This window comes from Pithys albifrons, chromosome 22, assembly GCF_047495875.1.
Source record: "Pithys albifrons albifrons isolate INPA30051 chromosome 22, PitAlb_v1, whole genome shotgun sequence".
Lineage (NCBI taxonomy): Eukaryota > Metazoa > Chordata > Aves > Passeriformes > Thamnophilidae > Pithys > Pithys albifrons.
Window position 1 is genome coordinate 4,217,876 of NC_092479.1, and position 14,009 is coordinate 4,231,884.

At 43.0% G+C, this 14,009-nt stretch overlaps 1 protein-coding gene across 2 annotated transcripts; it reads left to right on the forward strand.

Annotated features, from left to right (window-relative positions):
• Positions 1–2,231: 2,231 nt before the first annotated feature.
• Positions 2,232–12,257, forward strand: ERRFI1 (ERBB receptor feedback inhibitor 1). 2 transcript variants are annotated; one of them, XM_071575818.1, is made up of 4 exons: positions 2,232–2,301; positions 8,735–8,927; positions 9,051–9,127; positions 9,717–12,257. In XM_071575818.1, the coding sequence occupies exons 2-4, from the start codon at positions 8,806–8,808 to the stop codon at positions 10,910–10,912; spliced, it is 1,395 nt and encodes a 464-aa protein (XP_071431919.1). In that variant the 5' UTR covers positions 2,232–2,301; positions 8,735–8,805; the 3' UTR covers positions 10,913–12,257. The 2 variants fall into 2 exon arrangements, with proteins under 2 accessions (XP_071431919.1, XP_071431920.1); XM_071575819.1 differs by lacking the exon at positions 2,232–2,301 and adding an exon at positions 2,318–2,426.
• The last annotated feature ends 1,752 nt before the right edge of the window (positions 12,258–14,009 follow it).

Consider the following 14,009-nt stretch of genomic DNA (forward strand, 5'->3'; position numbering starts at 1 on the left):
TACTCATTCCCTTTCAGGTAACCATACAGGAGGCACACTTACCAGAAAGCATGGAAAAAAAACCCCAAAGCTTCCTGCTCAAGAGCATCTACCAGAAACAAGCATGATTAAGCAATAATACAGCAGCAGGTACAGTAAAACAAAGTTAATGTTTATGGAAGTACACTTACAAAAAAAAAAATCACAATATTCTAAAGAATGACCATACATTTTATATTAAAAATAAATATCTATTATTTTCCATTTAGTCTTTTGGTATGTTATTTTCTAGCTTGCTAAAGAGATTTTGCCTTTTGCTTCTCCAGCTGCTGCTCACACATATGCCTTTCTCCTCTCAGAACAAACAGAAGTAGCTACTGAAAATTTTAAGTGTTGAAAACAGGAAACATCAAGGGGATTGAAATCATTGAAAAGGTATAGGCTGCAAAGCAAGCTAGAAATAGGACAGCTTTGATCAAAGGACATCAAGTATCTCTGGGATTTCCTCTGCAAAGAGAATCCTTTAATGAAAGGCAAGATCATGAATGAAAGCCCATGTTTTTCACAGAATCCAGACATTTAATTTATTAAATGAAGACCAGTCTGCTATCCATCTCCAGAACTGGGTACAAGAGAGGTATAAAACCTCTTTTTTTAATACTACCTGAGCTGTTTTATTTTAGCAGACTTGTTATTAACTGGTATTAACCAATCAGGCTGTACAAGTTTACTTAGAAGTGAGTCTTAGGGCACTTGGCAAATTGCAAAAAAACAGTTTACATGTGCCTACAGAACTGTGAGGTGGTTGCAAAGAAAGGTGAGAAATGGGAATGTAACTGTTGGTGCAGAATTCAATTTCTTGATTCTTCAACTCAGCACAGAAGTTACTGTAAGTGACACCATTACCAAACCTTTTTGTTCAGCAGAACACTGAGAAATTTAGGGCAGTGGGGTGTTAGTGAACAAAGGCCACAGGTAAAGCTATTTAACAGTAAGAGAGTAAAATTCCACACCATTATCCAACAGAATAAACCCCAGCCTGCTGATGGAAGTACAGAGACCATTGGGTAACATCTGTAGGGGATGCCAGAAAGGCACCTTCCTGGATAAACAAGGCATAAACAAGTAAAAAACCCAAACATTTATTATTCCTCATGTTCCACCATGGGGGCACTGCAAGAGTTTGCCTTAGTGAAGTCACATCAACATGGTGTGAAACATATTTTTAAGACAACTTTATTCTTTATACCTATTCATTATAATATTTAGGGCTAGTTGTACTATCAGTGTCTATATACATCAAGAGACCAGAATAAGAAAAAAAAAAGAAAAATGAAAAAAAAAATCCGTGACAGCCCTCCTACAGTTACTCAAGATGCCAAATAAATCGTTACACGTGGATTTATTTCAACACAAATACGTCTGCTTCAGGAAAACTGACGTTCGCAGTAGTAATTCCTGCAACAGTAAAGGCTTAGGTGTTTTCCCTCCTCCCAGCGATAATGAAGAACAGTAACAGCAAAACACCCGGTGCCCACACGCGTGGGCAGGGCCTGGCCCCCCTCAGGGCCCGGGCGGGCAGAGGCGGCGCAGCCTCGGCCGCACCTCCCGGCCCCGCACCGGGCCGGGCCGGCGAGCGCTCCCTGCTGCCGGCCGGGATGATTCCCGCGGGGAACGTTCCGCGGAGCGGCTCCTGATCCGCAGGACGGTGAGGGGAAGCTCCAGGCCCGCACACCGAGGCTCGCGGGGATGAGCCGCCCTGGCAGCGGGGCCCGGGCAGGCCGCGGGGGGACACGACAGTAACGCCGCCATCCCCCCGCACACGGGACCCAGCGGGCAGTGCCCCCGGAGCATGGGCCGGGGCAGGAGATAGGCCGAGCGCTGGAGAACAGAGCGGAGCAGCCGCCGCAGGGCCGGCGCGGCCACGGCAGCTTGTGCCGCTGTGAGGGAACGACCGCGAGCTCTGCGGTTCCCCGCGGCTCCCAGGGGGTTCTTCACCCCCGCTTGCCGAGCACTGCTGTCACCGAGCCCCGGGAGCTGCCGGAGCAGCGCTACCAGCCCCGAGGCTCCCGCCGGGGCCGCCACACACCGCACCAAGACAGCGCCGTCCCGCATGGGGCACGCACCGCACCGACACAGCGGCGCCCCCGCGGCGCGGCCCCTTTAAGGCCTGTCCCGATGACGGTGCGGGGCGTGGCCAAAAGAGGCTCCGCCCCCCGGTATAAAGGCGGCGTCCGGCGCGCGCCGCGGCAGTGCCCGGGCGCGGTGGCGGCGCATGCGTGTGGCGCCGGCGGCCGCGCGGAGCTGCGCGACGCTGTCGGGGTGAGTGACGGCCCCGCGCCGACATGGCGGCGGCGCCCCCGGCCCCGCGCACCGGAGCCGCCCGGCCGTGTCCCCGGGGCCGCGCCGGGCCCCGCCGCTGCCCGGAGGAGCGCGGGCCGTGGCCGGTGGGTTGGGCGGCGGCACACGCGGGGCGGGCGGGCCGCGGCGCCGGAGCTGGCCGGGCCCCGCGATCGCGGCTGCGGCGCGGGGAGTGGCGGTGGCCCCGGCCCGGGCACCGCGTGGAGGGAGCGGCAGCACCGCGTTTGCCGCCGGCGGGAGCGGGGCTGAGGGGGCACCGGGACTGGGGGGGCACCGCGGCCGGACCCGCCGGTCACTCGCGGGGGCCGTGCCGGGACTCGGGAGCGCTCCCGCGGCAGGGCAGGAGCCCCTCACGGGGGACCGACCGGCCCGGGCCAGCGGAGCCCCCAACCACATTCTGGGAAATCAGCGTGGCGAGCCACGCGTGTCCCTCCCGAGCCGACACAGGATCAGTGCTCGTCTCGTTCCTGGGAGTAAACAGGGGAGGACCGTATTGTGGGCTCAGACTCTCTGCTTCGCACTCTAATTTAGAATGGCTTAATTTAGAGTAAACATTTCTTTGTGACTTCCTATCGCATTACACAGTTATCCTCGATTTTTTAAAATAGCCGGTGTGTGGTGGGTAAATCCGGAGACATCGCTGTGCTCTCGCAGTGCTGGCAGCGCATCTCAGCCTGTGACTCGCAGAGAAACCCGGACAGGGATCTCTGGAGGCTCCGGTGGTCCACGGGCCCTGGGCAGCATTCTGAAGTAATAAGCAAAAAGTTTATTATGCCTGATCTAAAGATAGCAGTACCTTATTATGTGTTAATAAACTGGATAGGAAAGGCTCTGGGGACAAGGTCTCTGGTCATTTTGGGAATACTTGAATCTTTTTCTCCTGGAATGACAGGTGAGTGATGCCTCTGCATCACAAATGCATTTGTGAATTGCATTTATAATCTAGTTTTTTACCTTTATTATTTGATGCACAAACCTAGTTTTCTCTACCTATATGGGATAATTTTCTAATTTTTCTTTTAAATGAAAGCTGGCTTTTGAGGGGGTGTATATTCTTGATGAAGCCCTTTGTCATCCTCTGCACTGTAGGAATTTTTTCAGAGGAAAACAGTTCCTCTTCTCTACACTGGAAAACAGAATTAAAAGTTATCACGGTGTGTCTAACACTGTGGTTATGACTCTGAGTCAGCTATAAAGGAATTTTTATTTCCTGAATGTAAGCTGTCTATATTCACATTAAAATTTTCAGGAGGGTGAAGTACCAAACCTTAAGCCTGCATCTGAAATCTGACAAGCAGAGGCAAGGCAATTGTCTTGCTGTTTAATTATTAGTTTTCTGCTGGTGATTTGCAGGTTCCTCCCATTTGCTGTGTGGGACTGTGAAATGGTAGCCCAAATTTTAAGAGAACTTAAACTCTGGTGAACTGTGATTCTTTGAATGTATTTCAAACTGGCTGACTGTTATAAGTTAAATATCTAATTTATCTGCTATTTAGTTGATTTGTGGGGAGTATACCCATAGAATTAGTTTTATTTGCAGTCATGTGTGATTTGAGCATTTACTAAGTGAGCATAGTCTTAAATTTATTACAACAAAATGGTCCATTTCTGGCTGTAAGAATGTGGAGAAAAGAATCTCAAAGTTAAAAACATAATTCATTTATATAATAACTGTAAAGAATCTAATTCCTCTAAATGGAAAAATCTGAGGCCCATATCTGGGCATGATTTGGCCTGTGATTCAGGAATACTGAACTGCACTGTGGAGATTTGGGACATGGTAAATAAGATTAATTATTTATTAAATAATAGATTTAAACTGACCTCCTCATGACACTGTTTCTGCTGGGTGTCAGTTACTCAGCATTCATCTTGTTGCACAGAGAGAAGTACTTAAGGAATGATATCAGAACTAGAGACCTAGAAATTTTTTGTTGAGTTTGGTTTTGGTTTTTATTTTTTTAAGTATATAGAGTTCCAGAAAGTATATTAACAGCTCTTAGGCTTTTAAAGTCCAATTGTAAGTCTGAAATACTTAAATATTCAGAGGGGTGGCTGTACCTCAGGTACTTATGTTAAATAGAAAGTCAAAGGAGAAAAAGGAAATTACATCACGTTGTCAAATAAGGAACAGCTAACTGGAGTGGATGACTTGCAGTGCAAAAATGTGCCCCTCCTCCTGTGAATTGCTTCTGAGATTTGTTAAAGATAATGTGGTGGCAAGGTGAGCAAAAATAGGTTGTGGATTTAAGGTAGACATGTTTGTTCCCCTCCCAAAAGGAGTAAGTAGGTCTTGCTTTTTGTTTTTTCTTCCCCTCGTTCCCAGTTCTTATGAGAAATATCGAAGCTTCTCTTCAGGTGTGTTGCCTTTATAAAATCTGTCCAAAATCTGTACAGGCATTCAGGAATCTGTGCAGGAAACTGCTGTATTCTGTCTCCATTTAGTGAAACATTGTAGAGAGACTGTGCCTGCCAGGAAGGTTTTGTTCACTATGAACCCCACTTGCCTCAAATGTTTGGTTGCACCGGGGTGGGGAGAGCAGGGAACAGTGACAAGATTGTGTGTGATCAATTATAGGTGTTGAACTAAAATATATGCAAATGCTGCTTAGTTTCTAAACAGAGATTACTGTTGTTATAACACAAGTGTTTATTGATATGTATCCATATGAAAACTGGATATTTGAGGTGTTTTCTGTAGCTCACCACAAAAAATGTTCCACATATTCCCATATACATTGTAGATACCACTGTGTAGATACCCTGCTGTTTATGGATACATTTCACCATTTGCAGGTAGCCATCAAATCATTTATTCCTCACTCCCCAGTTCAACTCTGAAGGTGTATTTGGCCTTGTAAAAAAAAGGAAATTAATCTCATCTCCCATACTTAGTATAATTCATATTTGTTAATGCAGGCAGACCTGAACAGTTAAAAAGTATCTCCTTGGTGCTGTTGCCTTACAAGGAATGGCGTTGATAGTTCCTAATGCAGCAACAAACCTTTGAATTGCTTTGCCTTGTATCTGCCCTGAAGAAATTACTAGGTACAGATTTAGTGTGAACTCCATTTCTTTTGAATAACACCAACTGTAGAATCTTCAAAAGTGCTCCAGTCTTCCCAAGTGCCATAATCGATGCATTACTGGGCCAGACAAGCAAGGTAGGGGAGGCCCATTCTGTGCAAATGGGCAGCACACGAGGGTGAGATCAAGAATTCTTTGCTATTGCACAGTGTCCGTTTTCTTTAGCAAATACAGTTTGATGTTATTTATGTTTAAGTTTAGATCCTTACATTATTAAGGAGGCAGGATTGGGACAGTAGTTAACACTCAGAACTGTTGATGTTTGTATCTTCATGGCTGACTTTTGTAGTTTTTAAAAGTTTTTAAAGCCAATTAGTAGAATATAATATGTACTACTCAGCTTTAGTAAGAGTGTGCTGTCTGAAATACAGTTTGTACTTCTCAGTTACTTGTTCTCCTGTCTCCCTTTTAAGAAACTGTCTTCTAACAAGCTTATGCATGTTTTTAAATATAAGCACCAACTGAAGAAGTAACTAGGTAGTTTAGTGAGAGAATACTACCTCTCTTGATAAGTCCTGGTTTAAGGCACCAGGGATAGTTTCATAACTCTCCAAAATGTCAAGGGAAATCACCTTCTGTGAATTCACAGAGGGGTTATTGTTAGAATGAAGCGGGTTTTGTGGCTGTAACAATTGTCTGTACTTTTATTTTTTAAAAAATAAAGACTGATTGAAACAAGTGAAAATTACCTTTTCCTAGAGTATGTAAGTATTTAAGTAATTTTAGATGTTGAGCTTCGCATTCCAGAGGGATTTCAGAGAGGTGATTGTGCAACTATCAGTCTTGAGAGCTGAGATTTAGACAGCACTGGGGAAGCTGACACAGTAATTACCAGCAGTGGTTTTGGCATGGCAGCTGGTGGAGGCTGGGCTTCTTAACAAGCCCTGCAAGGGTTGTGTGTTAACACAGCACATTACATGTGCTCTCAAACTACAGCACTTGTTCCCCTCGTCTCATTTTTTGTATCATAATCAATGTCTCACTCGTGGTCTTGTCAGGTCTTGCATAGGAACTGAAGTGGAGCGCTGTCATTTGCTGACTAATCAGTGTTTTGTAGGTGAATTTTTAACTTGTAACTTACATTAGACTTTAGAAATACTGAAATGGACAGTAGGCATTGGCCTTAAGGTCACTTACTCATTCTCCTTCATTTCTTTTGCAGATTTGTTGCTAATGGGATAGGATTTGTGAGGCACAAAAAATCATTGCTTAGTACAGCATGAGCTGATAAGATGGGTGTTTTATTTGCAAATTACATTAACATGATAAGTAATTTTAGAATTGGTGCTATACATGTGCTGTGCTGCTTAAGTCATTTTGACAAATGGATATATCTGGTGTTCTGGTCCCCCACAGACAATGGTTCTGCTTGTACTTACAGAAATTAGTTATTGCTTCCTGGGGCTGTATGTTTGTATTTAGTTTTGCTATGAAAATCTGCAATTCCTATTACTGGGAAGGGTCCAACTTAACTGTGTTATGCAAAAATTTCCAGCATTAAGCAAGCCTTTTAAGGAGGTTATCTGAAAAGGAAGAACACTCTGCACTAGAATCAGCAGGGCTGACAGAAGTAGGACTGTGCAGCAGCAGATAAAACACTGGGTCAGCCCCTGTTCACTTGTATTAAAGCCTCCTGTCCAGAGTTGTTCTGAAATGCCTGATATATCTGGGTAAGTGACAGTGAGTAAAAAAATCCCACTTCTGATGACACAGTGGTGATCACTCAAAGTCATGATCAAGAAAACCATCACACTCTTAAAGAGAACATGACTGGGTGTTGCACACCATGAACATACAAACAGCCAGAAGCTATTTTGCATATGCTGTTTTCTTAAGATGATCAACACTGAACCCAGTTCAGGTTTGGAAAAGCACAGCAGCGTTGGCCTTTCTCAAACAATGGCAGATAGTGGTGCTGTGTTGCAGACTAATCCCAGGGCACCTGGTTACAGTCCTGCTTAGGAGTCTGCCCAACCCTTGTGGTGCAAATAAGTGTAATGGATCTTTCCTCCTAAAGGAACAGGGAGGTTACACGTCTGCATGGAAAGCCTGGTTTAGAACAGATTTACCATAAGCTGTTTCTGTGCCCACTGCAGTGCCATCCTGTGAGGGGTTTGGACAGGTGTGCTGGTGTGCAGGTAGCACTGAGGGAGCTGGCCCTCAGTTGTTGGTTGACTTTTCTTTAGGTGGAATTCCTCTGGGGGAGGAGCGTGGAGAAGTTCACATTAATGTTATATGGTCATACTATTAATTCTCAAGGGAGATACAAATTAAACTGGTTTGGGCAGAGTTTGGTTTGGTGGGGTTTTTGTGTATGTGGTTTTTTTAATCAGCCATCTAACACCATATTGCCCTTGCTGAAATGAGGGTGTTTGTGTAGATCAAGCACAGACCCAGAGAACATCTTGGCTTATAGTCCTGGCCTTCATTTCTCCTGCCTTCATGATGCTGACTAATTTTACACTGCCCCTTCCCCTCCCCAGTAATCCTTTCTGAATTTCCTAAGCAAAGCCCTATGAGTCAATTTGTTCCTCAGACTCTGATTACTTACTCAATATACAGTAATTGCCAACACATTTTTTCTGTTGTAAATGGGCCAGATAAAGCATTGTTCACACATTCCAAATAGATCTGGACAGTTTTAGCTGAGATTATTTCAAATCACTGGATTTCCAATTTGTTTGAAATAACTAGAAGACTTGAGGCTGTTTTAAAGTATCTTAATGCTTACTGCTTTATATAAAAGAAGTTTTAGAATTCCAGTTCAAGTAGTCAGTAATTCTGTGTATTGGAGCAAAGGCTATTGAAGGTAATGGTTGACAACAGACTAGGCTGTTACATGTTGGTACACTGGAAACGAAACTCTTTAGCAAAAAGAGATAGATAGATAGATAGATAGATAGATAGATAGATAGATAGATAGATAGATAGAGAGATAGAGAGATAGATAGATACTACAAAGTTAAATAGATTGTTCTAGAAAACTTTTTAAAAACCTTTCTTGCATGAATAACTAATAGTTTAAGAACAAGAGCTGAAATGTTTTGATTCACAGTTGATATATATAAATAGCTTTACTGAATGTATTTTTTTCTATACAGTTTAATTCTCTCAGAGAACTTATGCATTTTGTACATTAATTTTGCAGTCAGACCTAAAACAAGATGTTTGGGCAGTTTTCCTGTTGGCAAGCATTAGGACAGAAGGTCTTTCTATCAAGCTGTTTAATTATTTGAACACTGAAATTGCAGATGAGAGAGAAATCATGTGGTTTGTGTTTCTGAAATTTATGTCTTCTCTGTTAAAGGGAATGAAAACCGCAGGAAACCTGTCAAGTCCTGAATATCTGAGGTGAAACATCACCAAGAACACTGCACAATGTCAACTGCAGGAGTTGCTGCTCAGGAGATGAGAGTCCCATTAAAAACAGGATTTCTTCACACTAGTCAAGGCATGGGGAGTCTGAAAACCTGCTGGGGTAGCCACAGTGGATTTGAAAAGTGAGTGAGGCTAAAATTTGATCTATTGCATCTTCAAGTATATGAAATGATTGTTATAAATTTGTATTCGGTAACAGACCTGTGGTTTGGTTACAGTGAAGACTTTTTTTTTTTTTTTTTTAGTACTTTCTTTAATGTGGACCCTATAGCAGTGGCATATAATTTAAGTCCATCAACAGAGCAGCATTTGCCATCCATTGGTGAGTATGAAAGACTGACACAGGAGTGTTCAGAAGTGCAGTGATTTGTGAGGAAACCCCTCCGGGCCCGGCCCTGCCCTGTCCCGGCTGTGCCGGGCGCCCCCCGGTGCCAGAATGGAGGATGTCAAGAAAATGCTCCTATTCAAGTCCAACAAAAAAAACCACTTTTAAATAACACGATGAAGTTAAAACAAACAAAAACACCCCCACGCACCCCTTTTACGTAGGATGCCTCTGAGTTGCCATTACACTTCTGGCAGAATACCATTTACTAAAATAGCACTTGTTCCACTGTACTCCTGTATTGGCATCTTTGTAGCTGTAGCTCCCTCTTGCTTATGCTTGGGGTCTCTTGACTACCACATTGAACTGGAGCACTGGCCTGAAACAATAAAGTAACTTGTTGCTATCTTAACTAAATGCATAAATCCATGACCAGAAGAGATCTGTAATACCTTTATTTCACTACTGCAGTTACTAAATAGACACTACTTATTGTAATGTTAGAAGGAATTAAATACGCAGTGGTAAAGTCATGCACTAGAGTGTTACTTAGAAAAGTGTCTCTAAGAATTTCTTGCCTTTTTAGGGCACTCTTCCAACCAGGCTTCCATGAATGACCACATTGCTGAAAGTTGCATCCAAGTCCCGTCTCAGAAATCCAGTCCACTTCCTGTAAGTCCTAAAAATGAACAGACAATTTCAAGATACGAAGACCATCTCATTCCTGGCTTTAGTAAACTGTCTTTAACCATGAGCTGTGTTTCTGAAGAAACACCTCCTCACATGGCAATAAAAAATGGACCAATTCAGTTTCTGTCTGCATCTTCCAATGACCGCAGCTCGAGGCCACTACCCCCTCTGCCTATTTCTGAAGACTTTGCTGCAGATGAGGTTGACAAAGAAGTGGAATTCCTGACTAGCTCAGATACTGACTTTTTGTTAGAAGATTATGAACTTCCTCCTTTTAAATCCAGTGCTCCAAGCCGGCGGAGCTTTAGGGGCTGTGGACAAATCAACTATGCATACTTTGATACTCCAACAGGACCAAAACCAGAAGATTCCAACCCTACACAAAGCCTAAATGTATACATATCCAGTATTTGTCCTCCTCAACAGCAGCTGCATCGACGCTTGCGAAGGTCCCATTCTGGACCAGCTGGATCTCTTAATAAACCAATAGTAAGACTATCTGGACACTTAAACAGGTCTTCTCCAACCTCTGATGAAGATAAACCAGAGATTCCACCGAGGGTTCCCATACCTCCAAGGGCTCTCAAGCCAGACTACAGGAGGTGGTCAGCAGAAGTTGCTTCTAGTGCGTACAGTGATGAGGACAGGCCTCCAAAAGTGCCACCCAGAGAGCCTCTGTCACGCAGCAATTCCCGTACCCCGAGTCCCAAGAGCCTCCCATCATACCTCAATGGGGTTATGCCCCCCACCCAGAGTTTTGCACCTGATCCTAAGTATGTCAGCAGCAAAGCTCTACAAAGACAAAATAGTGAAGGATCTTCAAACAGGGTCCCTTGCATTCTTCCAATTATTGAAAATGGTAAGAAGGCCAGTTCAACACACTACTATCTGCTACCTGAAAGGCCTCCATATTTGGACAAGTATGAGAAATTCTTCAGAGAAGCAGAAGAAAGGAGCTCTAACACTGAGGTTCAGTCCTGGTCTGGTGACTGCACAGCCACCTCAGCCCCAACAAAACTGGACTCAAAACCCAGAATGGACATAGGTGGCCACCTGAAACGAAAGCACCAGTCTTACGTGGTTTCCCCGTAGCTTCTGGGGGCACAGTCCCTGCTCAGTTGTTCAGGATGGAGCTGAATTTTATCATGTTACAAAGTTCTTATGGTTCTCAGAGAATGAAGTAGGAGCCGTTTGTCTTCTGAGAACTGGAAAGTGGATGGTAAAGTCCTCTTATGCTGCATCTATTCGATACGTTTCTTAAGACTTTTTTGTTTGGTATGTAAGCTGAAAAGCGACAAAGATCCCACAGAAGCATATGGAGGGATAGTAGTCACAGTTGGCCAGTTGAATGCTACCTAGATGAACTTATTTGGTAGTCATATTATTAAAAAATATAAAATAAAAAAAATCAAGCTTTGCTTATGAGTCACTTACAAAGCAGACAACAGACCAAGTAATGCAGTATAGGTTTTGTATCAGGTACTTTCCAATTTTACACAGTAACTCTACTGAGAACAGACAGTGTCCTCTTTGACTAGGATATGTCAACCTGATAAGAAGGTAACTGCAAGATCTGATACCCACTTCAAGACTTGGCAGGCATATTGGAAGCACATTTTGAAAGTTTAATCTATTTTACAAATTAATTTGATGCTAATAGACTTACTTAAAGTGAGTTGGTTTTGTGGATTCACCTGCTAGACACACTTGGCTCAGTCCTGCAGTTTTCCTAGAAGAGACTTGGACCAGCTATTGCTAAGCCTCTGCTGCTGCTCTTTTCCTGCTGGATCCTAGAAAGGTGTGAGAGTGTCCTGAGCAGCCACGTGGCTGCCATCAGGTAGGCAGTAACAACTATGTGCTCACCTAGAGTATGAAATTCTGACTGTATTAAATACAGAAATACAGCACAAGCTGGTCTTGTGTTTTGGTTTCTGTTCAGTATTTTAGGGGAGGAGGAGGAGGGTGTGAGGAAAAAACATGATTCCATTTATGAACAGTGTCAGTCCCGTCTCTTGCTGCTTCAGATGCTGCTTCTTGCTGTTTAATTTTTCTTCACTGGGCCTCAGCCACCCACTGAAGTTCGCTGAGGTGCCACATTAGCAGTTTCTCATGCTCATTTTCGTTACATTTATCCTTTTACAGAAAAGCACAAGAGAAAGGGTGCTCATTAATGGGGGTACAGAGATGAATGTGTTCCTCCTAACAGAAGTAAACAAGGCTGTTTACAGTTTAAACTGCTGAATGAGATGTTTGAGCTATTTTAAAGCTTACTTTTTATTTGTTTTAGTACAAACTAAATGAAGGTGAAATACATGCTAAGGAAATGCACTGATATTTCTGCATCGTGTACAGTATTGAATAAAAAATAATTCACTTTGTATTTTGAATATTGTCATGTCTTGAGTTTAATAAAGTTATAAAATACTTATTTATGATACATTTTGGATTTTGCTTTATTGAATAGTGTATGCAGTTGTGCATTTGAGTTCTGCATTTACTGGAAAGTTCAAAGTCAATAATGTTAAATGTGCAAAAAATGTTGAATTCAGCTTGCCTTTAATTAGAATTAAGATTTCTGCAGGAGTGTTCAAGAACTCACATTGCACACTGTTAATTTTAATTCCTCATTACTACCTGCTAACATGATGTCTATAGTTTTGTGCTGGCAATAAAACATTCTGTAAGATTAAGTTATCTGACCTAACATTAATGACTTTGTTTTTTTTCTAGAGTCATGCATAACATGTTAGTCACTGTGGAGCAGAAAAGAGGCCAGGAGTGTTCCTGTCTTCAATTTCTCACCTGGTAAAAAAATAGCTAAATTATACATTCAGGGTGACTGAAGAGGAACTACTCATATTCTGAGGATGAAAGAGATATAGAGGTATAGAGATAGCATGGTTAGAGGGGAAAGAAATGGTGAATACTTACCACAGGGTAAGTGTATTTCACTGTAGTACACAAGGCATGGATAAGGTTACTGAAGGTGAAAAGCATCACAGAGCTCTGATCTTCAGCTGTGTATGCAGGTAAATACTTGCCCTGTTCTGGCAGTCTGCACATTTCTGTCAGTGGGCTTATTTCAGTATAAAGCAGTTTACCATCCTTGAAATTATCCTGGATGGGGAAAATGTCAGATGCAGTTTTTCAGTAATGGCTTATCACTTGGCTTTTATAGCTGGGAAGGTTGCTAAGCTTCATTTGTGAAGGTGCCTAAACACTTATTGCCATGCCATAACACTGCTAAGAACATGCAGATGGGCCTTCAAAACATAAACAAGTTACCTAATCCTGTGCAAGGCTGCCAGCTGGAATACTCAGCCTACTGAAAGCTCTGCTTTCTGGCCAGCCCCTGGATTTTTCTATGGTGGAAAAAGTAAAATTTATACTCGTAAGCTTCCCCTTAAATATGAGCAGTTGTAACTCTAGGGCTCCAAAATAATGTTCCCTCTCAGTGACACCATCACTGCTACAGCAAACAGATCAACACTGCTCAGCTGCACCTCTTTTGTTGTAGACTCAGAGTCAGCACAGACTCAGTAGTTGTCATTCCAGCAGAACTGTGTCTAAACCCAAACAACTGCACTGAAAATCTCTCTTAGCTTTTGCCTCTGGGTCCCACTCCATTCCTGGTACTTGAACCCACCCCTTGTAGCCAAAATGCATCTGGTATAAAAGGGGATATTTGTTCCAGTTTCTTCAGCCCTGCATGCCAGCATGTATTTTCACTTCTATTAGCATTAGAGGTTCCCTAAAAAAATTGCTAATGTGGCAGCAGATTTTTTACCTGATCTGCTTCTGAGTGCAAACTATTTTCATATTTATAGTGCTGGAAAGCTTAAAACCATTATAAAACTTGTGCCTTTGAATGGTCTTACATAACCTTTCCAGAAATTCCTAAAATGTTTAATAAGACTTTTAACCTAACCTCCATTAGTTTTTCTTCTAGAAAAAAGAATTCCATACTCCTTTCCTGAGAGTATTGGTATTTTCTACTCAGTCCTGAGTGTTTAAAAAATACAATGAAGTTACTGTAGTGATGTTTTCCTACCACATGCTGAGTGTCAGCTGAATTACAGCACAGTGTTCAGGCTCACTGCAGAACTTAAGCAAGGAACTACATTTAGTGCAAATGAAGGAAAACAAACTGAACCTGAACTGAACATAGAACTGAACTGCTGGGCTATGA